General features: G+C 38.3%; 1 protein-coding gene across 6 annotated transcripts; it reads right to left on the bottom strand.

The window, feature by feature from the left end:
• Nucleotides 1-614: 614 nt before the first annotated feature.
• Nucleotides 615-24526, bottom strand: LOC141909082 (uncharacterized). Of its 6 annotated transcripts, XM_074799477.1 has the most exons (11): nt 21106-21183; nt 19991-20198; nt 18276-19806; nt 11002-11104; nt 8588-8728; nt 7804-7931; nt 6620-6769; nt 5316-5333; nt 3387-3488; nt 3040-3111; nt 615-1473 (listed from the first exon to the last, which is right to left on the bottom strand). In XM_074799477.1, the coding sequence occupies exons 3-11, from the start codon at nt 19749-19751 to the stop codon at nt 1177-1179; spliced, it is 2487 nt and encodes an 828-aa protein (XP_074655578.1). In that variant the 5' UTR covers nt 19752-19806; nt 19991-20198; nt 21106-21183; the 3' UTR covers nt 615-1176. The 6 variants fall into 6 exon arrangements, with proteins under 6 accessions (XP_074655578.1, XP_074655571.1, XP_074655562.1 ...); XM_074799470.1 differs by lacking the exons at nt 19991-20198; nt 21106-21183 and adding an exon at nt 24340-24526; XM_074799461.1 differs by lacking the exons at nt 19991-20198; nt 21106-21183 and adding an exon at nt 21362-21454.
• Between the last annotated feature and the right edge of the window lie 191 nt (nt 24527-24717).

Here is a 24717-nt window from a genome sequence, read left to right as displayed (position 1 = left end):
AATCAACAGTAACTTCACATAATTATTGCTTTTATTTGAATTTCCACATTGATACAAAATGAACAAAAAGGCTTAATCAGTAATATCAAAAATAACCCAGAGGCATTGACAATCGAATTGATACTGATCATGTAAGTATTAATGGGAATAACTGATATATCCTAGGTGAAAAAAGATTTTAATCTCGACATACTCTCGAAATACTTTGACATTTTCGTTTCTATGAATACGACGATACTTTCCAGCCAAAAATGGAAAGAATGATATGAATACTTTACATTTGAAATAAAATCCACCTGAAACATTGACTTCCACATTATATCAAGCAAATCGTGAAGAATCATGTACATACCATGTGATGGTCTATGCATATATATATATATATATATATATATATATATATATATATATATATATATATATATATATATATATATATATATATATATATATATATATATATATATATATATATATATATATATATATATATATATATATATATATATATATATATATATATATATATATATATGCATAGACCATCACATGGTATGTATATATATATATATGTATATATATATATATATATATTACATTAGAAGATTGGATGATCGTAACTTTTTGCAAAACGTGAGGAAATTCTTCGATTAACGCCCTTGTTTGTACAGCTGAAGTACATACAATCGAGATGAATTCCAAGAACTATCAGGGGCGGATCCAGGATTCGAGAAAATATGGGCACACACCACTTCAGCCAACATGGCCAAGGGCACGAGAACATGTCCAAATTTGGAGAGCACATGCAGCGTGGTTTGTATATTGGTGCGTTCCGAAGGCTTCCTAGGTATTTCAAATTTCAATGAATATCTAGAATATGGCCTGGATCCGCCTGGTGATATGATAAGACAACTTCATGAAGCCGAGTAATACATAAGCCCAGGCGGGCTATAGAAATACCACCAATTCGAAAAGATTAGAACAAGGTGAACACGCGTTCTGCTACATTCATAGATAAATACACCGCGTTATGGGCACGCGCAAGAAGACCATCTCAGATTTAGAAACTGCCAGAAACAGTCAACCACTTTGTATTATACGCTATATATTATGTAGTAGTTGGTAAGTAAGTAGCTGCAACTCTTCAATATGTACAAATTGTCATTTCGGTTTTAATTACGTTTGTTCTTGATCAGCTGCTGAATTACTGGCGCTATCATCTTCTTTATTGTTGTTCGTCATTTCTTCGGAATTGCTGCTGCCGTCACCGTGTAGAGAAACTAATAAGTCCAAAATATCGACTAAATTATTAAGTCCTATCAAATACCCGTCTTCTAGATTTCCTTCGATCCATTTATTTGAATGCGTTATTTTACGTCCGTCCGGGAGCGCCATGCTCTTTCCGAAATCGATCATCCATATACTAGCTCGCTCCTTGTGATCGTGGACGAACAGTAGAGAGCTTCCAATTATCTATAATACAATCATACAGGACTCATTTATTGCAAACGATGTGAATAGAAATCTTAACCCACCTCCTAACTAATTGATAATTAATGTATGCAGTGTATTAGCAAGGTCCATGACCGATTTGTAAGGGTTTTGCAAGCAGTTTTAGCTTATACCATGGAAAAATTTTAAATGATTAATACATGTGATAATTGATAAGCTCTTGTTACTAAAAACTAGGGGTCCAGGGACACCATGCCCACTTGGGAAGTGGTTCCAAATGCTCAACAATCTAACAATTTCGATATTCAACGCCCCCTGGTGACCATATACAGAATCCAATGACCTTGAAACTCACCACAATCATAGAACATGTCAGCGGCTACGATTGTGTAATTGATTGTGATAACAAAATATGCCTCGTTACCACTTCAATATGGAAATACTAAGTTATTCTACTATTCAACGCCCCCTGGTGACCATATTCTAAACCCAATGACCTTGAAACTCACCACAATCATAGAACATGTCACGAACTATAACTTTGTAATAAATCATGGTAACAAAATATGCCTAGGTACCAATATAATAAAGAAGTACTAAGTTATTCTACTATTCAACGCCCCCTGGTGACCATATAGAATAACTAATGGCCTTAAAACTTGCCACAATCATAGATGATGTCATGAGCTACAACTTTGCAATTGATTGTCGTTACAAAATATGCATTGATACGAATATAATATAGAAATACTAAGATATTGCATTATTCAACGCCCCCTGGTGGCCATATACAAAAACCAATGACCTTGAAACTCACCACAATCATAGAACACGTTATGAGCTACAACTTTCTAAATGATTGTGGTAACAAAATACGCTTAGGTATCAATATGGAATGTGGAAAAACTTTTTTCCCACTTACGAATGATTACTGCTGACACCAAGATGGCCGCCAATTGCGTCATAATTGGCTGATAAAAAATACCTGTCTCAGGTATTAAACATCCCTTTCCAAAGAATACCCATCACAAATTGCAATGAGAAATGATAAACCAGTAGGAAGCTACAGGACTCAGAATTTGGGCCAAAATTAACATTTTTGGGCACTAAAAAGGTCATAGGACGGCCATCTTGAGTCCGATCGACCCAATTTTTGTTATGCTGATGGGCCCTAGGGGAATTCACATATATCCGAAAGATCAAGGTAATTGATCAAAGCGTCTTCAAAATTTCCCTCAAAAAGTTCAAAAATGTGTAAAAAGTGCTGATTTTGGCGAACAACAATGGCTGCCAGTCGGCCATGTTGAATCTGACAGGGCCAGTTTTTGGGCTGAAGATGTGTCTAGGGTAGATACATGTGTAACCCAAATATCAAGACATTACCTTGAAGCGTCTTCAAAACTTCCCAAAATAACTGGATTCCTTCTACGGACGGACGGACGGACGACGGACGAAAAGTGAACGCAATAGCCCGCTGGGACTAAAGTCCCAAGTGGGCTAAAAAAAGGGATTAGGACACTATCGGCCATTTTTGTGGCAGATTTGCTTCATGCATGGTTTCAGATAAGGTCTTTCTATTGAATTTACCTCGTGCGTCATGAAAAACTCAGAGGTTTCCATAGTAGCTTTAATGGCTTTCAATCGGCGAATGTATTTCATCTAAAAATATAATAGAAATACAAATATAAAGTTGAGTAAACACATGTACGCATATACCTGATATGCCAAGGTATACAAATACAGGGCATTTTTATCTGAAAAATACGTAATTTGTTCAAAACGATTAATAATTCTTATCTGCGCAGTATTGAAAACATAAATAATGATGGCATGATGAATGCACGTTTAATTTTGCCCTAAACTTCACATAGGTAGACAATTATTAGACAAAAATGCATTATGAATCAACGGATATCGTCGTTGCAATGTCTTACCTGTATATTTTTGTTATTATCAGTGAAGAATTTCAACGAATCTTGCACTTGTTCTCGGGTTTTAACGGTTTTGAAGTCTCGCGAAGATGCCCCGTCCTGTTTCTGAAGTGACAAATTGATATCAATGCATTAGACTTTTTTCTAGAGGCGGCGTAAATCACCGTCGTCGTCAGTATTTTCACCATTGAAAAGAAAACTGAAAAGAAAATGGAATTGTGTGTGCATAGATAGCATTTCGAAGATGATTAAAGAGAATTGTTCACATTTCCCCTCATACAAAATACATGAAAAAAAAGCTTCAGCAATGTGAATGCATCATTTCACCGTTGAAACAGGAATTTTCTTGCCAATCAAATCAGAAATATTATTTCCCGAAATCTACCTAAAAAAAACAATTTCCAACCATCGAATGAAGTCCCTTCACCATATGAAGAACAGGGATTTATCTATCTTTGAAAAATCAACACCACAATTATCTTAGCTACGGTTAAGGTCCGATTTCTTTCGGACTAGATAATCTAATTAATATCATTAATTAAATAGCTTGTTAATTACATGCAGCATTCATTGTGAGTAATCTTAGCAAGAAACCTTTTTTAATTCAAGAAATCAATAGCATGTACTATATTTTTGACAATGGCGCCAAGTAGGTGGGTTAAGGGAAAGAAACATCATGAAACAAGAAACATGGTATTCAAAGTATAAAACAAGTGAATGAAAGTGCCCAGTAGCATGATCTAATCAAACTATTAGAGTGTGTAACAGTGGCTCAGTTCTAACTAAGACTAACAGTGAATTTTGCAACTTCGAATAAAACGGGCACTGGCTTAGTCGGTTCATCGGCTCAATATCCAATCATGCATCAAAGAAAAATCAGAATGAAGCTTACAAATAAAATCTATATTTTCATTGATATAATCAAAATCAACGACGGAGATCTACCAACAATAGTAAAAGTTCTGCGAAATTTATTCATATAAGAAAAAATAATAAGCTCGAATGATTAAATCGTCAAAATTAATGAAATAGGACTGAAAATAGGTGCTACAATAGCATAAGAACTTGGATTGTACTCTGCCCTAGAAACGATGTCACAACTATGATTAATGTGAATTTGTTTTTAACGACTAACATCGCTAAGTTAATGTTACATACCCAGCACATTCAGTAATGCTAATATATATAAATAAGCATTTCATCATCAATTAATAAATGTGCACAGGATTTCAGACGAGGGTTGATCAAAATTGGCGATATATAACAAGAAAATAAATGCGAAGGTTTATTGAAGCCTTGAAAAATAATATGTACAGTATATGGCTTAATATTGTCGGCAATAAACAAATAATATAATATGAATTATATTATATTAGGGATCAATAATGTACTATTGCATTTGAATATATCGACAATTGCATGGCAAATAGACTAGCCTCGATATATATTTGACATCTTGTGAAAAAATAATTATTAGAAATTATCAACAATAAAATATGAGTTATGAAATATATCTAATCACAATATACGCCAATGTTGATGACGTAGTGCACATGGACTCATGCAAACCCCTTACATCAGTACATAACCTATGATAGTTATCAATGTATATGAACATTGCTGCAACAATTTCTACGGCGCCAAAAAATGATTGACGATTGGCAGCTGTGCAGCGCGAAGTGAAAATTTAATCCCACTTCTCGTATCATTTTTCAGTCGTTGCGCAAAGTTGATCAACCCTCGTATCGATAACGAGAACTTATGTCGCTAGTATAATATGTATATATATATATTACGGTATTTAGAGATTGTAAGAGAGAACACGGATGAATGAGAGAAGACGGGTATGAGAAATATATAGCAGGCAAGAAAAAAATGATGGACAGAATGATGCTCGTTCCCTATCATCGTCATCACGTAACCGGTACATACCTCTGCGTTGTTATAGCACTACAAGTAAATACAAGCAATATGAAATAACAATAGCAGAATTTCTTTTTCATTTCGTAAGAAAAATCGACGCGATTCTTTTAGAAAAAATTTCATCATGTACAGTCACGGGGGTGTTTTACTATGTATTTGTATTGAGATGTACATTGAGAAAACCTGGTGGTATGCGGGGGTGGCGGTATATGGGAGGGCGGCATATCGCGGGTTCACTGTATATCCGGACTAATACGATAGAGCGGCATGGTAACATCATCATCAGATTTTGGCGAGGAGCCGTAGTTTGACTTCGCGCCTAGTATAGTATAAAGGATGGGCTAACTGGGAAACAATCTGTGAAATGCTGGCAGGTAAAACATCTGTACAGAATCGTGGAGCACGAATGAAAAACCGAGCTATCGAACAGATGTCGATGTTTCGCGTTATTTATATTGACGAGGAAATTTCTTCAAAAAGGAAAGGGATGTTTTTGCAATGATTGTCATCTTGCGCGGCATTCTCTCGGTGCATGTTTCAATCCATATTATCAATCAGACTCGTCGTTGTGCGCTCGCTCGACGTTTGAAGGTGCAGCTGGAGACGTAAATCTAAACGGGTAAAAGAGGGAGGGGGAAAAATCATTTGATCCGACGCGCACACACACTCCCCGCGTGATCTTTTCTGATGTGAATACCTATCGATTGTTCGTCGGCCAAATCTGAATTGATTTCGTTCCACATCATCACGACGTCTGCCTTAGAATGAAACGAATACCCTTCGTTAGTCTTCCAGCATACGAGCTGGTATGATATTACAGTAAGTGAAAATGCCCGATTCAACTAGAATGGCCTTAATTCTAATGAAGAAATATCATTAAATTCTTCTCCTTTCTTCTCAGTTTCGTAAATGAAATTGAAAACGGATGATTTTGAAAATTTTGAAGCATTGCCTAATGAAGATAATAATCACAATACGGATCAGTTTTCGAAGCTTAATTCAGCGCATGATTATTTTCCTGTATTCTAGAAAATGTAATAATAGATGGATGCTTTTTCTAAAATGGTAATCGCGATGTCAAAAACAGACATGCCAGTATATAATCTCTGGATAGAAATGCCAGGCGATGATGATGATGATGATGATGATGTACCAGTAGGCTATGTTTTATGCCGCGCAAGTTTTTATGCGTCGCCCTAAGCTGAAGTTTCGGTCGCGGTTTGATTCCTTTTAACGGGAGACAAGAGATAGAAAAGAAGACGCTACCGCGATGCAAATCCAATCAGCCTGTACTGACGTCGTGCTGTACTCACCTTGATCCCCTCGATACGGAATCCCAGACTAGCTGTCGAACTTATCGTTTCGCGCCACTGCATGTAACGCGGTTTCGTGATGCCTTGGTTTTTGTGTTCGTCTTCAGTCGGTTCATTAGGGTCGATCTCTATCATCTTATCGTACATATCCTAAAAACATTGAATTTAGAAAACATTTTCTAGATTCAGTGTTTAGTTAAATGTAATTGGTAGATCATGAACAAATTTTCAGACGCGACTGATAAACAATATGAACCCCGTTTCTAATGCTGAAGCGAAGATTGTTTGAATGAACTGGAACCGAAATTTCCAATTATGTATGTATTAAGTATTTCAATTTATACAACAAGTTCTGTAAATTCGACCGCCGTTTACACAACTACATCTGTACTTCGATTTCCAATTTCAAAATTAAACACCCTGTTTCGCACTAAATTGGAACAAATCAAACGAAATCGACCAAACAAATAATTAACAATCCCTACTTTGAGATCAACGCTGAAGACTGATTTCAGTACAGTGTTTAGCATTTCTATGGCAGGAACCCAGGTTTATTTTTGCTGAAACCATACTACTACTGCCACTTTTATACTCTTTCATACTGCATAATAGGGTTGATTTTGGACCTGGTCTCACGTTTGTTAAATGATACAACCAACACGAGCGAAGGTAAGCTTTAGAATTGAGTTTAGTCCAGTTTTTATCCGTGTCTGGGCTATATATAACAGCAAAAATTCATAAAGACTAGTTACCCGTATTATGAATTTTTGATAACAGGCATAATTGATATTGAATCAATTTCAACGCCTAGAGCTCAAGGATAAAGTACGTATGAATACAATCGCTATGAAAACTTATGAAATACAATATTTTTTGCAGCAGATGTTTTTGTACTTGCAGTATTATCAAGTTAAATAAAGTTAAACCCTCGAGCATCGAACACTTCAATACTTCCGAGCATCAGAATATATGTTCATTATATTGGTTAGTTCATTCAATATTCAGTAAGAAGTGAAATAACCAAATTATCATATCACGGTCCAAATCAGAGTTACTTACAACAAAGCTTCAGTGCGCGTAATATATTGCAATTCCAAGAATAAATTCCGCCGAGATAAGCAAAATAAGCTCCCCCCTTCCCCGAGGCCACTGATTAGGTTCTCCTCTGGTTTATGATCTGTTACCTTTCGCAACTGTGGATTTTTTCTGGCTTTTTGTAATTCTTCTTCGAGGTAGGTGCGTACTCCGATCTTGCAGTCCATGACGCAAGGAGAGTCAAACTCGCAGAGTAGATCCTGCATTTGTATATATTCTAGTACAATTCGGTCAAGGAAACTCTATACGCAAAACATTGTTCTCAGAAAATCCGCAGAAATACCCTTGAACGCCGTTGACCGGAATAGGTTATCGGCGACAGAAAATAACGGCATGAAACATGTCGCTAACGATTTATTGCCGAGAAGATCTTGACGTTAGATATTTTGGAAATGACAGCTACATTTTACATCATTTGATTTATTCATGCGATAATTCTCCCCTGATATCTCAGAATGCTCGAGGTCAATTGTTCGGCGAACACGGAAATCTACTGATGATAATGCTGGAGGAGATCTCTATAAATTGCATTAGGAATCCTGTTACTCACTCCACTGGATTGAAAATTACTCTTTGAAACACATTTCACGGCGAAAAACGCGAACTCTGTAAATACCAAGGGCTGGCTGTTTATAGATCAGTCGTAACTTAATCCATCCACGGTGGGTTAATTCAACCTATAGTCCTATAGTTGTCAATAGGTGTAAACTCTTGGGGCCGGTTTTATTATGACCGCTATTACCTTTAACCCTGGGGCTAACTAAATTGAAAATGACAGAAGTTAGCCCCGGGGTTAAACGTATTACCAGTCTATAAAACCAGCCCCAGGACTGTGCCTATGCAAGGATCCGCAATTTCACTGTTAAAGGATACTTTCTTCGTCTTTGATAACTTCACCCTTATATTCCGGCACGTAGGGACGTAAAATGTCTTTCATAAGTTTATCTAGACATTTCTGTTCGCGAGAACACAACTTCTTCAAAATTGTTCCTTGGTCGCCAGCACGGAAATTGCCTGACAAAAATAAAAAGAAAAACTGCATTAGGCCTCCATAACATCATAGACATGTCATCAGATAGAGGAGATAAAAAAAGTTGACAATTTATTCAGCGCCAGGGCCTGCCAATTTCGTCGCTAAATCCGTCATCAAATATTCATCAAAGTATCAGGACTCATTAGGAAAGACATAAAAACAAGTCATAGAAACGAGGTAGACAAATTCGGTAAATTGAATGAAGTGCAGAACTAAGCTGAGAACGTTGTTTACACAAGCATCGAAATCAACTGATGACTTAATACTAAGCTGCAGCTCCTTCTGAAATGCAAAACCTTATACGAAAAAGAATTCCCTGAATTCATCATGTGTACGTACACAGCTTATATTTATACAAGACACATGCATGAATTTTATATTTGACTAGCAGATAAAAAACAAATATTCATATATGTATATATATATATATATATATATATATATATATATATATATATATATATATATATATATATATATATATATATACATACATACACATATATGTGTATTTCAACAGGGAGCATTCATCAAAACGTGAGATAGATATGTTGTATCATCCGATTAATATTCCATGATAATTTACACACTAGGTACTAACTTGGGCCCAGATTTATTTTGTAATAGTATTGGAACATTATTCATTATTCTAAATATCATATTTCCATGACTTCTAGTTAAAAGATTAGGCATAATTTTTTTCCGGATAACTTAAGACACCCAAGTCTTAGAAACTGGTTCGTGGATTTTGATTCTACAAGCATAAATGGTGATTATTGGTCGTTTAGCCGAGTCCAAAAAGGTACAGCCATAGCTTAAGCTAGCTTGGACTATCGAAATCATGTGCGACATTAGCAGTTAATCTACTGGTGTTTTGTTTCGCTACTTCAACTATGCGCATAATCGGCCGACTTAGCGGCGCGACATTACCGACGTATATCGCTGTCTATTTGTCGTCGCACTCACAATAAGAGCGGAAACATTTTGATTAGTTTTTGATGTCGACGTCAATAAACGTACGCGATAAGTAATCACGCCTCATAAAGAAGCTCAATATTCGGAGGTGTTTTCCTCATGAAACTCTCGTGTCATATCGGGGCGATTAATCGCGATGCACTTCGTGAAAACATAAGAGCCCGCCACCACACACTCGTGACTCGAATGCGCGAGACGAGAAATAAACGAACCGTTTCCATCGTGAGCCCCATTTTAGGTTCTTTTACATCCCGACAGACTAATAAAATATCACCGGAAATGGCTGCGCAGAAAACCGAGATCTGACAGTAAACCAGCACTCCGGATGTACTGATGACACTGAAGAGCTTTCACTTTTTCTGCGCGATGTAAAAGCCTGTCACAGTTGTTAGCCGACGAAGAGATATGCACTAGAAGTGGTGACAAATTGAACGTATGTGTTATAGAGATGCAATTAAAGCAGCGGGATATGTATGAATTCCTTTTCAGATAAGATGTATCAAGACAAATAAATGCGATATAATAAGCAATGTTTATTCATCTGATTTTGTCCGTTCAGGATCCTCGCAGGCCTGCTGCGGTGTAGGGAAGTATGGGCTATCAGTTATGCACAGGTTGGGCAATTGCTCGAATATATAATACATACATTTCATCATAAATCAAAAGGAATGCAAAATTAAAAACGGAATACACGGAACATACCGAATTAGTAGATTGATGATAGGGACCTGAACAGAGCTTGTAAAGGCTGTACGATCACTAGGATCCCCTTGAAAAAGAGTTTTATGATAGCAAGTGGTAATAATGACTTGGTGAGGCTGGCATGTGCTCACTTTGTTGACAAGAAATTCTTGGGAAGCTACGATGTAGACATCATAAGAAATGCCGAAAATCTATGTTCTAGGTGTGCTTAGGACACGCATTCCAACCCCCCCCCAAACTTTTTCCTAGGATACATATGCACTGCCCTAAGAGAACATTCCTAAATCAGCCTTAGCTTTGAGACTCGTTCTATTCACTTTCGGAATGGCGTTAAAAGCTACATTTCATTTCTATTCTGGGATTTATTCGGGTTTACTCTTGACAAGTTGTTCACCGTTTTTCCGAGCCAGTCATCAATTTAGGACAACGAGCTCTTAATCAAACAGCGAACCATTAACAGAGAGCGAGAGAGAGAGAGAGAGAGAGAACGTGATTGATCATTAAACACCACTTAAATAACGCCATTCGTCAACTTCTCGTTCATCAATTTGCCTAGCAACTATTTTTCGCCGCTTACCCTGGTGACCTGCGAGTTGTACCCATGGATACCGATGTTTTTTGAACTGCTGCACGAACGGCGACCAATGAACGACGTTTCGGATTTTTCGCCACGAGCTGACCTGTAAGAAAAAAAAAACATATGCATTAATATTCGTATTCAAATGTGATGATTCCGATGACAATCTTGTCTCCAAATGTTACATAGCTTGCTACAGCCGCGACCACAAATGAAGACAATTTGGCCCCGATCAGGCCCGCAACAAATTTGGCTCGTGCCTGATTAGAGAGCGCATTCACACGTAAACCACTCTCATTGCTAAACAATGCTTAAATAAAGTGAAGTGAGTTACTTCCCGAACCAGTTGCAACTCATATGTAATATTTTACCCTTGCTAAAATTTGGCTCAGACCTGGTCCAACATTTTTGGTCAGGCGAAATTTGACTCGGGCTAATCGGCACCCGTGTGAACAGTTGTTCCAGGCCTAATTTGGCGTCCGTCAAAAATGCTTGTATGATCGCTGCTAATATGTAAGTTTTGTGTGTATCTGTACATTTTCTTGAAATTTTCATTTTCTTTTTACTTTTTTTGTATGTTTCACATGCGATCTTCACCACTATCTCACAAGACGAGGCGTCCTTTTTCCTGCAATTCCATGATAAGTGCCTCCGGACCTGCCCCTGAGCAATGAATACGGTTTGATCCCTTTCCGTCTATTCGAAAAATGTGTCGATGTATATAATATCACGGGAAGCCGATCCTTTTACTTCCGATTAACCAAACGTCTTAAGTGATGCAGGAATTGAATACGTGCGGCTTACGCCGAATAAAACATCCTAAATACGTGATAATCGTTTGAGATATTTTGAGACAAACTGATCGAACCAACAATGGACCGATTCCGACCGCTGCCCGACCCTCCTACATCGACGAACCTCGCATCGTTCAAATAGAGCAGGTGTGGTAACCATGGTTACTCGGTCAGGTTAAAATCATCGGGATATTTCTGACGATGGCAGTTCGATTAACACGACTACTGCAAATTATGACATTGGTAAATATATCAAAGTTAATATACTATCAATGTGGCCGCTGTCACCGGGCAACGCAGCAGGAGAGAGTGCTTGTTGTCGTAGATTAGCCGAAATGTCGGGCATCACTGAGTGTTAATGGGTATATATATATATATATATATATATATATATATATATATATATATATATATATATATATATATATATATATATATATATATATATATATATATATACGTTTGCATTCTTTCTCGACAACTAATCTAAAAGCTTTTCCAGTCCTGCTTCTCAAAATGGATCTTTTTGAAATTGACACGCTATATGGTAAATCAAGCGAAAACCTTTCAAGTATTTGAAACAACGGGAAAGCTTGTGATCTCGAGCACATCTTAGTTGTGCTGAGATGATGCACGATTAGTGTTGCTTCGACGTAAACTCTCTTAAGCTACTGCCACTGCCGGACTAGTTGCCCGACATCGCACTAGTCGCCCAACATCGGTGATGATCCACAACACAATCATCAACTCTACTCGCAGGGTTTTCATCGGCAGTCCCGAGCTGACTTAATTGGCTGCTCCATGAACTTCTATTTTCTTAATTTTCATTAGATCGTGGACAATGGCATACCAGATATATACGTAAATATAAAACAGTCTTGTTTTGAACAGTTAATCATTTACTGAGTTCAAAAGTTCAATAGTTAAAGATTAATCAATTCTCACATACGCCGCACTGTACAGATAGAGAGAAAAACCAGCGTGTTACAGATTGTGAAAAGTTGAATCCATAACGTGTTGTCCAACGAAAAATCATTCACATCCTAATGCTTATCAAAGGCCATTTTCTATCTACTGTGTGGATAACACTTGAACTCGGACATCTACAGTTTAATCTAAAATATGACATGCGTGACCTTTACTCGTACCGAATTCTGATCCAGTTCATATAACAGGCCTATAAACCCTTTCAAAACTGTACTAAACAGAAAAACATTAATACACAGTTATTATCAATTCAAACGTTCGTTCGGCAAGTAAACAGTACTGTTCATATTGCTCGGTCTGATATGAAGTTAATGAATTTGATAACGGATCAGTAATTAGATCGCTATCCTGGGATTTATGAAACGCTATTATCTTACTATGAGCGCAGAGCCGGCTACTGCGCCGATGCCGCCTCGTCAATGGATTCATTTACAACAGCCAGTATAGAAACAGCCAACAGTCAAGAAATTCTAGAATATATAACGAAACACCATATATATATTGTATAATAGTTCAGCTTTTACAAGGACATACCCACCAGCAGATAAGAAAATTATACCTTTTGACACAGATCTTACGTAAAGGCAGTTACAGTTGCCAGGATTTGATTCTTGGAGTATAATTACAGTCTTAACTACTGGGCGGGGCTTTCGAATGAAAAAATTACACCTTATGATTTGAAAGATGTCTTGAACTAGAACTGGACTAAAGGTCTTTTTAATAACTCATTAGTTGTCAGTGTTATCTTAGAATGCTACGTGAATTTACTAAACTGTTTCAGAGAATGTATACTAATGCGTGAACCAAGAAGAAAACAACGTTCAGCGAACAGCGAATGCCACTAGAAGACGGACGTAAACCTATCGGGCATATCCCGCAGGAAAACATTACCGAGATACCAGATACGTACATCTTCAGTACATTAAGCACCCCTGCCTGGAATGCACATTTCTTACTAAGGTTTTCTATCATAACATTGTGCTGATGAATATAACTTCACACTAGGGTCTGATTTTTAGGAACATATGCGCAGCCCTTCGTCATAAATGAGCAAAAATCAGAGGCGGATCTAGACGTTGCTCCCGTCACAATTTTCCCGTGCCCTTTTGAAAATATAATGGCAATATGTTTCTTCGAGGCACTTTTTCCACCCACAACTTAAAAGACAGCAGTCTACAGCACAAGATGTAGCATATATCCTCTTAAATGTACCTCAAGGAAATGCACTGAAATTTCAAAATTTTCAAGACCCTTGTTTCGGCTGCGTGAATACTTAACTTGCCCTATTTCAATACATATGCCCTTTTTGTTTCTTTGCGCACCTGTCAAAGTTCCCCCCAGGTGCGCCCCTGAAAATCATCATATTTCTTTTTTGATCTCCATCTTTGTGGATTTGAGTGCGTCCGGCCGGATCGGACACCGACGGAACTAACGATATGAATGAAAGCTATATATGAGAATATCGTCGTACCTTTCTGATAGTTTTAGCGGGAGGTTCGTCGGTACCGCTGCCGCTGTTGTTATCCTCGAGATCGAGGAAACACGCGTCGCACTCGCACGGCGGCTCGTGCTGTACCTCGTCCGATTCGCAATCGCTGCCACTCGATCCGTTCGAATTGTTATGAACGCATAGTTTCGAATTATTAGCGTCGACGTTGATTATTAAACTAGCCGCATCGCCTGATAACGAAAACGCGGTAATCGACTTATTCGGCGCATCCATGATTTCTATAACGACGTTTGCCCGCTCTAAATCGTCGGTTACAAGATTGAATCTACGGGTTATTCAAATTCGGCGAAAAAAAAAATAATAATCCAGATATGTCCGTACTAACTTTTACAATCCGCGTGGAACGATGTAGTGCGGTATTCGTAATCCGATTTGAACATTATCGATATGAAATCGAAGAAATCAGAGCTATCCGACGAACAATTTATAACTGGCAAAACTGAACGCAAAGCACGCCGCGCCGGCACATTAGTTAAGAATCCGATGACGGAAAAATCAAAGCCGTGTCACTCGATAATTCGCGTCTCAAAACAGCCTTGAAATAGCGGTGTATACGTCGCGTCTGAATTAAGAACTATCGAAGTGAGGAGAGAGAGAGTTACAGTGACATACGTAGGTAGTATTGAGTGGCGTCCAGGACTACTGTCGCGATGACATTGACAGCGAATGCACCGTTAACGAAAGCTATATATATATATAATAATAAGCCATCTGATATCTTTAGTACAAGCACTCCTCTATCGTGTCATCGTGTAAAGCTATACGTGTATTACAGAGTACATGCAACTACTGACAGTGAGAATGATACAACTGTACTAAACACTCGGTGAACCTAATAATCCGAAATGACGCAAGCTTTTTGACTAGCGAAAAAAACTATCCGAGTTTGAATGATGATTCTACAGGTGCGTACGCCGTACGGTGCAACCTAGAATGTTTTCAGCTACCGCGGCGCGTTCCGCAACAGCACAATAATCCAGCAGCTGCGTATTCATTCAGCCTATTCTTCCGCACTCCGCATCTGCCTACTGTTGCCTTCGAAGCCGATAAGAGCTCCAATAACCGCGACTGGTCTTATCACCGGTGCTGAACAACAGCGTTTTTCGATCGGATCGGTAAATAGGATCGTAGCCCGGCCATCGAGGTATTTTCGCGATTCGCGATTGTTAACCGGTCTCTGAATAATTCAACGGAATCCCTACGATTATACTACTATACCCGACGCTATAGGCTATATACCGACCGGTACACGCGAAATAAAAATCCAACCGATATCCGAAGATTAAAAACGTACTATACAACCAGCATATAGCACAGATATTCCGCAGTACAGTTGTGTTGGATTTAATGTGATTTGATAATACATACACACACATATATATATATATATATATATATATATATATATATATATTAAATTCTAAACCACTCTATATAACAACACACTGTGGCGGCAATAGCGTATGGTTCATTCACAATGCATTTAATTGTGTCAATACTGTGGTTTTTGTGATGTCATAAACATGGCTATGGATATATACGCAGCAGTACTACTACTACATACGTCACTCAGTCTTTACTTCCTCATTTTTATACTAAACAACAAACATATCATAATCTATTTCGGGCCCATAAATAATGGTTTTCGTACTCCACAGTTGATTACGTTTTTGTTCGTGGAGTCATGACGTATATATACGGTTTTAATAACTGCAATGGCATCAGTGCTAAAAAACGAGAAAAAAAATCTGATCCAGCAACAAAAGCTTATCGAAAAACACGCCCCGCGAAAGTAGATTTCGTCCTATAAATAATCGAGTAACCAGAAAATCCGCAATAGCCAAACATATCTCATTTTTTTCAATTTCCTTAATTGGTATTTTCTCATGAAAAAAGATGACGTATTTGGTGAGTGACCGGTAACCAATCTAATTTACCGCTTGCGAGCGCCGTGACAATATTCTGGTAGCGTTAAAAAATCGAACACCAGTTCATCTTCTCACGAGGAAAGCAACAATAATTCCAAGCCGAAATAAGGTTTCAAAAAAAAATGTCAGTTATTCAGTAGAACCGCAAGCAAGCGCACCCGAAAAAATTATTGGTCAGACCGACGTGAAAATGCTAAATTCATTTTTTTCTTCGATATATACACACATGGCATAAATGTATATCTGAGGTTTATCTCGCACCTTGGAGTAATGATAGAATCATTGACAGGGTGATTTATGAAAGAGGTAATCTTTTTGCGTATAACCAGATGGCAGCACCTAGCAATGATGGTGGAACCACACATGCCTCATTTCATGCCGCTTAATGACCATGTTATACAGATTTCGCCTTCATTTTTTCCTCGAAAACTATTGTTTCTTTCTAAACACCCTATATTTATTTGCACATGTAGAAAATTAACTCATCTTTCCAAAACATCAATGACGAATCAACACTAGTAGAATCAACATGTGCGGGGCGGCGGCAAATTCCAGTTATTATCTCAGTCACTAACTGTATAAATAAGGCGTTATCTATATTATCAGTGTAATATTTACGATTCCAAGTGTTACCATGGAGATTGTAGCTCGGTATAAACAAACTCGGCAATATTTGTTGCTGAATGTGGTGACGAATTTGTGAACATGAGAGAAACTTTGAAATAGATTATATGATATTCGACGAAAGGAAAAAAACCAACGAAAACAAAGCAATACCACGAATGCTTTCATCGCATGTAACTGTTCTATGATAATGGTATCGCCGATGAGCTCTTTTTTCAGCTCATTCGAACTAATCAAGATTTCACACATTATCGTCAATCAGGATTAGCTTCTCTTAATATCGTGTCATTCTATATGGAAATCATTGATTTATCATGCGGTATACATGTGCGGCGCTTGATGAATTTCTGCGAGTCACAAAAAAGAAAAATAAATCAAGTATCAAATGAAGATTTAGTTCATACGGGTTTTTATTGTAATTTTCATTACGAAGTGTAGGAAAAAATCCTGAAAGCTAGATTCAACTTCGGTTTTAGGCAATCGTTACGAAAGCATTAGCAAACACAGTGGAACCTCATTACGCTACTCATTAGGCTACCTTGCCCTGATTGTCATTGTCATCATCATTACTAGTACTATTTATGATCATAACTATATTCGCTATAATTGATTATCACTGCCATTGCTATTATTCTTATCATAATGATAATGGTATTGATAGTTATTATTATTTTCCTTGCTATAAATATCTGGTATATCATTCAAACGTAAATTCTTGTAATTTAAGTAACAATGTTCCCCATTACATAACATATATAATTCTTTCGATGTATTGCTAATAATGTCCTTTGGACTTCAGCAAGCATGATACTTGTTCATTTACTCTGTATGAAATTAAGGTTAATATTTTTTTTTTAATTACAATAAACCTATGCCAGTTTTCACTTAACCGGGTGTGGGCATGGGGGGATTTTTTACGCATGGACTGATGCTCCAAAAATGCGACCAGAAAATCTGTTAGAGAATGGGATACCAGCAACGCTACAGTGGCAAGCAAGGATTCAGCAATAATCCAGCAGGGCCCAGTTTTATAGACTGGTTTTACCTTGAACCCAGGGGTTAATTGAATTAGCCCCTGGGTTAAAGGTAATACCAATCTATAAAACCGGGCCGAGGATCGTTACTAGCACTGGGTTATACGGCGATTCAATTTCTATTCTACATTTCAATTAAAATCTCATTATTAAATCAATTTCCAGTGAAATCTATAACATAGACTGAGTGAGAAAGCAGATATCATATCTGTGGCAGCCTAAAAATCAAGTTCAAATTTCATTGAAAATAAACTGATTTTCACTACGTATAACCCGGTGTTTCGTTGCGCCATCTGGTGAGCGCCGGTATCCCATTCATCGTATATTTCGAATCTTCTGATATATTGGTTTATCATAATGAGGTAATATGTTATGAGTTGAGGTAACTGATGCTAACCTTTTTCATTTTGACGACTGGTAGCTGTGTCTCGCCGCAAGCCATATCATCATCCGTGTCGAAGGAAGCCTGAGATGAAAGTCCACCGCTCGATTCAAAACTTGTATACGACTCAGATGCTTTGAACGTGATGCCAAGATTCTCACATGGTGGCGTTATCGGACTAGAATGACAAGACGTCAACGAGGTAGATGTGACGGCCTCGTCGTCGCATTTCAGCAATAAATCGTCACCAGGTGTCGCCGGTGGACTAGCGCGCTCGTCGGATATACTGTGATCGCTTATGACAACAGACGGCGGCACCGTAGACATCGTCGTGAACGACGGCGTTTGACTCTCCAGAAACGGAACTTTATGCAACCGAGGCCAATGGGCGACGAGTTCTAATTGAGACAGTTGAGGAGCAGAAGGAGGAGGAGGAGCACGGGTTTCGCTATGGTCATCGTCGGACAACGGCGGTCTCATATCTACAGCCGAGTCACCGGTACTCGATTTACGACTACACGGACGGCTACGATTGAACCCTAACTCCGCCGATGGATGCAATAAGTCAGGAGAGAGAGCGAGTTCGTTATCCAAATCATCACTATTTCGGCGTTTATCGTCCTTTCCCTGAGCTACGTATTTGCCACTCGCGATCTCGATATCCGCTTCCGAGACATCTTCAGTTCGCCGGTCTTCGCTTTCATCGGCCTTAAATGCAGATTGCGACTGATGATGACTAAGCTCATTCGACGTCGAACAATTAACTTTGAGGTCGTTCGAATTCTTCGAAGCGTCCGTTTCAATTTGCTGATTGTCTCGAGAAGAGGCGGTCGATTCTCCGGTAAATGTTTTGAACGACGACGACGTTGTTCGATCGTCCGTCGTCGCGTCGTTCTTGTTGATTCTCGTGTCGTCCGTCTGCACGGATACCGATACCGAATCTCGCCGATGACAGTTCACGTGGCCGCACATCGGTAACACGGGCGTCGCGCCGAATTTCGCGCCGGTGTACGCGAGCACGCATCGCAACCGGCTGATGTCCTTTCGCGACTTTCGTTCACTCGTACGCTGTTGCTTCAGATCGCATTTTTCCAGCAGTTCGTCGATCGAATGACTCTTCGGCACCGAGCTTCTACCTGGCGCCGACGCGATACAGGCACCGCCACCGCCTTCTAACGAACCGGAACTTTCCGAACTCGATCTCTGCCACGATAGCTCGGGCAGTTTTTTATTCGCGGCGCAGTTCGACGTCGACGTCACCGCCTGCGTCCGTTGCTCGCTTTTGAAACGTCGGAATAGAAACTTCGGATGGCGACGGTTCGTCTTGACGTCGCCTGTCGTCAAATTGTACGAACGCGAATTGAACTTTTTGTCGTGTTTCCGCCGGCCGGATTTTTTCTCGGTTATTTCGCCCGCCAGTGTCGACTCAGTCGCTGTCGCGCCGAAGCCGGAGAAATACTTCCGAGAGGTTGACGGTGATTTCTTATCCATTATCAGTTGATCGGTCGTCGTTGTACGCGCATCTTTCGATATATTCACGTCGAATCTGAAATGAGAAAGTTTCGAAACGGTTGAAAGTCCCGGTATTTGTATCATAATCTGCTGGTAGCGCTTTATAGAAGCGTGATCAGCGGAATACTATGAGACAATTAAAGTCACATGAAAATATGAAGCTTGAATATAAAACGCATGATTAATTATGCAAACACTGCTGAAAAATAATGACTCACATTTCCCGAGTTAAGCCAGTTATCTCGATTTAGCGCGGACAAAAACGCGATTTCATTTGAATTTCAAATTCGTCGAAAATTCGTCGCCGCAGACATTCAGACAACATTAACGGAAATCTGATTTATAACCGTATCACGGGATTTAATGAAACTCAACTGATAAACCGACGTCGATTAGCACGCCGAATAGGCATTGTTCGGCGTAACTCTGGCAAAGAGAAGAATAATTTGATTGACCGACGAAGTGCGATGACATTGTCGCGGTGAAATTGTATATAACATAACATTAATAATAAATATTCAGTACACGATAACAACCATAAACAGCTGTTACTGGTATATATTCAACAAAATTTGTCCCATGTCCAATACATATCATATACATGCAATGTGACGATGCACTTATCAAAAAGACTCCTAAAGTTCATTTAATTAACTATCAGGAAGCGTTAGAAAATCTAATCTCAGTACGCCTGATGATGGCTAATAGTCTTTAGCCGAGACATTGCTCAAATATATAAGCCTACCGGTATACACTAGTGCTCAAGGCCTGTCACATTGACTATGAAATTACTACACTTTTGAATCAATGCGTCATCGTTAGGAGAGAAGCTGTAAATAGTCTTACAACAGAATTGAATCCCCTGAAAGAGGTCCTGTTTGAATATATCTGCAGTATCTGCGTGTATCTGGATGTATGGAGTATTTTGAGGATATTTTATATGCAGAGCATATACCCTATACTCTATCTAGTTCTAGCCTTTTATGCCAAAATGTTGGGGTGCTAATGGTCACCGTAAGATTTCAAACTCAGCACTACCTAGAAAAGGTGAATACCGTATATGATCTGTGTGTGCACTGACATCACGTAGTAGAGTACTGAGATAGCAAAAGCAAATAATGACATTGGCACTGAACTCTGCAAACTAATAATGATCCCTAAAGTGGACAGATGCCAGAATTCTCTACGAAAAACCTTTGAATCTTATGCGCATACAACAAACAAACAGCATTTATATTGACAATCAAGACGGAAAAAAAAACATCTCATAGTCTCACTATGATACAGTCTCACTATGATACAGAAAAGCAGAAGAGAATATATGAATATTCACCTATTCCTACATGTATAGCTACATTCCTACAGTACGAGTCAATTTCTTTGCGAACACTCCGATCGTTTTCATTCTACGTCACGAAAAATCACTTTGACAATGAAATGACAATGACTAGACCTAATGACAATGAAATAGAGTGACGCACAAGTCTTAATCGTGACTGTCTCGTCATTACGTCGTTTCATACTGATACACTTTTTTTTCGGTGACAGTTAGTGATTACAAGCGATCAATAGAAAATATGTGATCTCACCTCATAGACCGCCAACCGCCCGTCCGTAATAAACTAAAGGTCTGATTTTCTGAGCAAAATGTTTACGGGAAATCCTCTATACGACTATCAATACTGAATCAATACATCGGATTGCCGTTCATGATTAGTTGAACGCGCTATGAATACCAATATAGCAGTATATTATCAATACTATGCCCAGTAGGTTTCCTCTAGTGCGCTACAACTTCCTGTTTTCCTGAGGCATGGACTGACGTCGGTTTGGTTAGTCGACAATGATATTATATCAAAACCTATCTTCTATCCGTAAGCGTCTAGACCAACTGCACGTAACGCTATATGCCCGAAATCGCTTGATAAATATACAAAACTATCCGACATAAAAGGTGATACAACGTGGATATTCGATTCAGGAAATCCGAAATTAAATATACGGTTCTAAATCCGGTAATATTTGACAGGAAATCATTGATGACTATGAAACATTCTATTCTAGTAGCACACGAGGCTGAACGTGCTGCCAACTAGATTTTTTTTAAATACTGATTCGCATGAGTTGACTGTTGAAAACTGAAAACGCACAGGCCTAAATAACCGGCTGTGATGAAATTAGACAAATAACATATGCACATATTTGAGTTAAAAATTCTAATGCTGGGGACAATCCTAGGGTGGGTTGTTTTATTTGATTAAATCACACATTTCAACTGATATCTATGATATACAGCTTTCTAATTTTGGAAGGAAAACACTCGAAATACTGTAAAAAGACCCCGCCGCATTCTCTTAAAGACATATGACTTCGAAGAAGCTAAAATCAAAGCTCATTCAAATAATTGCCGAATATTCTCAAACAGACAAAATGTAGAATTATTGCGGATAATCTACACATTCAATTGCAACAGAAACTATTTTTAGCAAATTTGATGAAATAGTATAATCCAGAAGTAGTTTTTGACTCCTAAAACCTATCGAAAAAGCATTGCCATGTATAACGGTGCACTTCGATTTCATAAGTCAAACAATCAGTAGCTTTTTTTTAATATTCATTTTGATTTAATTGTTATCTATAATCTATGTAGGCTATAGGCCTGACAGTACAAAATAAAGAGTTCATCATAACGTATCCTTTAACGCGGTTAATGCAACCTCATAACCTTCATATTGAACGATCTCTCGACATAAGGCTGGTACATAAATTGTCTATCATAACAACAAACGTGACATGAACGTTAATTAAGCTTTAATCTTATCGGATAAGTACGTACAGGGGCCTCTCGCGATGCAAATCACTGAGCTCAAACCCAACCCGGAGGTAATGAAATTAATAGTGCTTGGAGATACTCGGCAACAGGACATGAAATATTGATCGAAGCCGAATATACGACAACTTGGAACAAAATCTTCACCGGAACATCATCTCTCCATTATTTCAAGCTAAAAATAAATGCAACTTGATAAATTTGATTCGTAGAGACTGTCTCTTCGCTCTAAGAAGGCTCTGCCTGTCGCACGACAGACAATTGTCATCTTATTCTTCGAAATAGTTAAAACCGACTGTAATGCACACGATTAGGGACGATATGATGATATTGTCGCAATTAAGCAGTCTTGCGCGTGACAAGGTCCTTCGAAGGACATCTTTTATAGAGCTTGCCAAGGTCTTTTGAAGGACATCTTTTATAGAGCTATTCTTTTAAAATACACAAATGCTCAATTAGCAGAAAGGCAAAATATAAATAAGCATTCAAATGAAATTAATAGGCATGATCTGACATGTACTTTTGAGATCAAGCTTTTAAAATGGTGATTTATCCTACCCCACAATTCTGTACAGCCCTCTTGAAAATAAGGATAATTGTAAGCAGTACTCAGTAAACCTTTACTCCAAGATAAACCCACGGACTATTCCATGGTAAACCTAAGGGAAAATAAGCCTGAGCACGTGCCCAATGATATTGAAGTTAATCAAAACATATTAATTGATAAGATTAAGCGCAGCTGATCATTTCACATTGCTGGCCGTATTAATCTATTTCAAAGCACATGTATATCAACAATTGTTGGCCAAGAAAAGCGTAGATTAAAACAATCACAGCAACTGCTTTTGAAAATTGAATCAAAGCCAATTAGAATTTGCACAGAAGTGTTCTCATCCTCCTGTTTTAGGATTTGAAAGTGGTACATTCCCAAACACTTTTTTGACAAAGTACATTTCACATTCAGTAATATTGTGAAATATTGCCTAGCCTTTACCCTCACTGTCATAATAGTGATTCAAATAGTGATTTTTAAAAATCCTGTTACAAATAATTTCTATGCATTGCTAACTGCTAGCATTATTCAAGGGATACTGTGTGAGTCAATTTGAATACGTCATAAGCATAGCATTTGAAAATATCAATTACAGTTATGAATATTGGAACCTATTTTTTTAGTTAATCAAATTTTACATCTTGTAAGTTTCTCTTGTCTTTTCGCTGATTAATCTACAGACTAAGGTATTGCATGAGTGAATTTGCACTATGCCATCAATATCGGGGCTAGACTGGTTAAACTGACAATTTAAACCAATTGTTGATGTATCCATACTCAAAACAACTAACATTGATCTTTATACATATTACATGTATTCATTGTTGAGACTGTTAAGCAACAATATAGGCCTGTTATTTCTCAAGGCGTCAATAAACTTTCAAGTTACTCTTTTTGTTTTTCAATCTGATCAGCATGCGTGAAAGTTAGAGGAAACACCTAAGATATCGTTAGATGAGAACATTCAGTATTTGAATCAGGGTAAAGGTAAGTAGGTATGAGTGGTTAGGCCTAATCCTGAATGCATTTAGAAATTAAATTTAATGGGCTAATTCTAACTGTGGGCTTGAGGAATCCTTCATAATTTATTCATCATTAACGTCAATGAACTTCTTACTACTAACCTACCGCAACCACTCAACCGCCATTGACAGTCACTAAAGGTACAGAAAAAAAAATCTTACCACGACATCCTTCCTTCGCAAAAACAGCAGGCCGCCTCCTCTTGCCGAGTGTTCAACTCGGTTTAGATCAATAATTCTTCTGGAGATTACTCTTCTATTTGCTAGTGTCGATCATTGCCAATGACATGTGGTAATTGTGCTGACGATAATTTCTTTGAGGCCCAAATTTTCAAACTCAAATTTTAATATTTACCATTTTCAGTTCATTTCCGCCTCCACATTCTGCTGACAGCGAAGTTACATAGATGGCAGCAGCGTACGGTCAGCTACCCACGTGCCAGAGGAAGATCCTTGTTGCGATGCTGTTGACTCACTCCGTAATACATCGCCGTCGCCTAAAACCACAAGGTTCTGTCGCATTTGACGATATATCGGTCT

Source organism: Tubulanus polymorphus, chromosome 1 (assembly GCF_964204645.1).
Source record: "Tubulanus polymorphus chromosome 1, tnTubPoly1.2, whole genome shotgun sequence".
In the NCBI taxonomy this organism is placed as follows: domain Eukaryota; kingdom Metazoa; phylum Nemertea; class Palaeonemertea; order Tubulaniformes; family Tubulanidae; genus Tubulanus; species Tubulanus polymorphus.
Note: the sequence above shows the minus strand (reverse complement) of the source record. Positions and strands in the feature narration are given on the sequence as shown.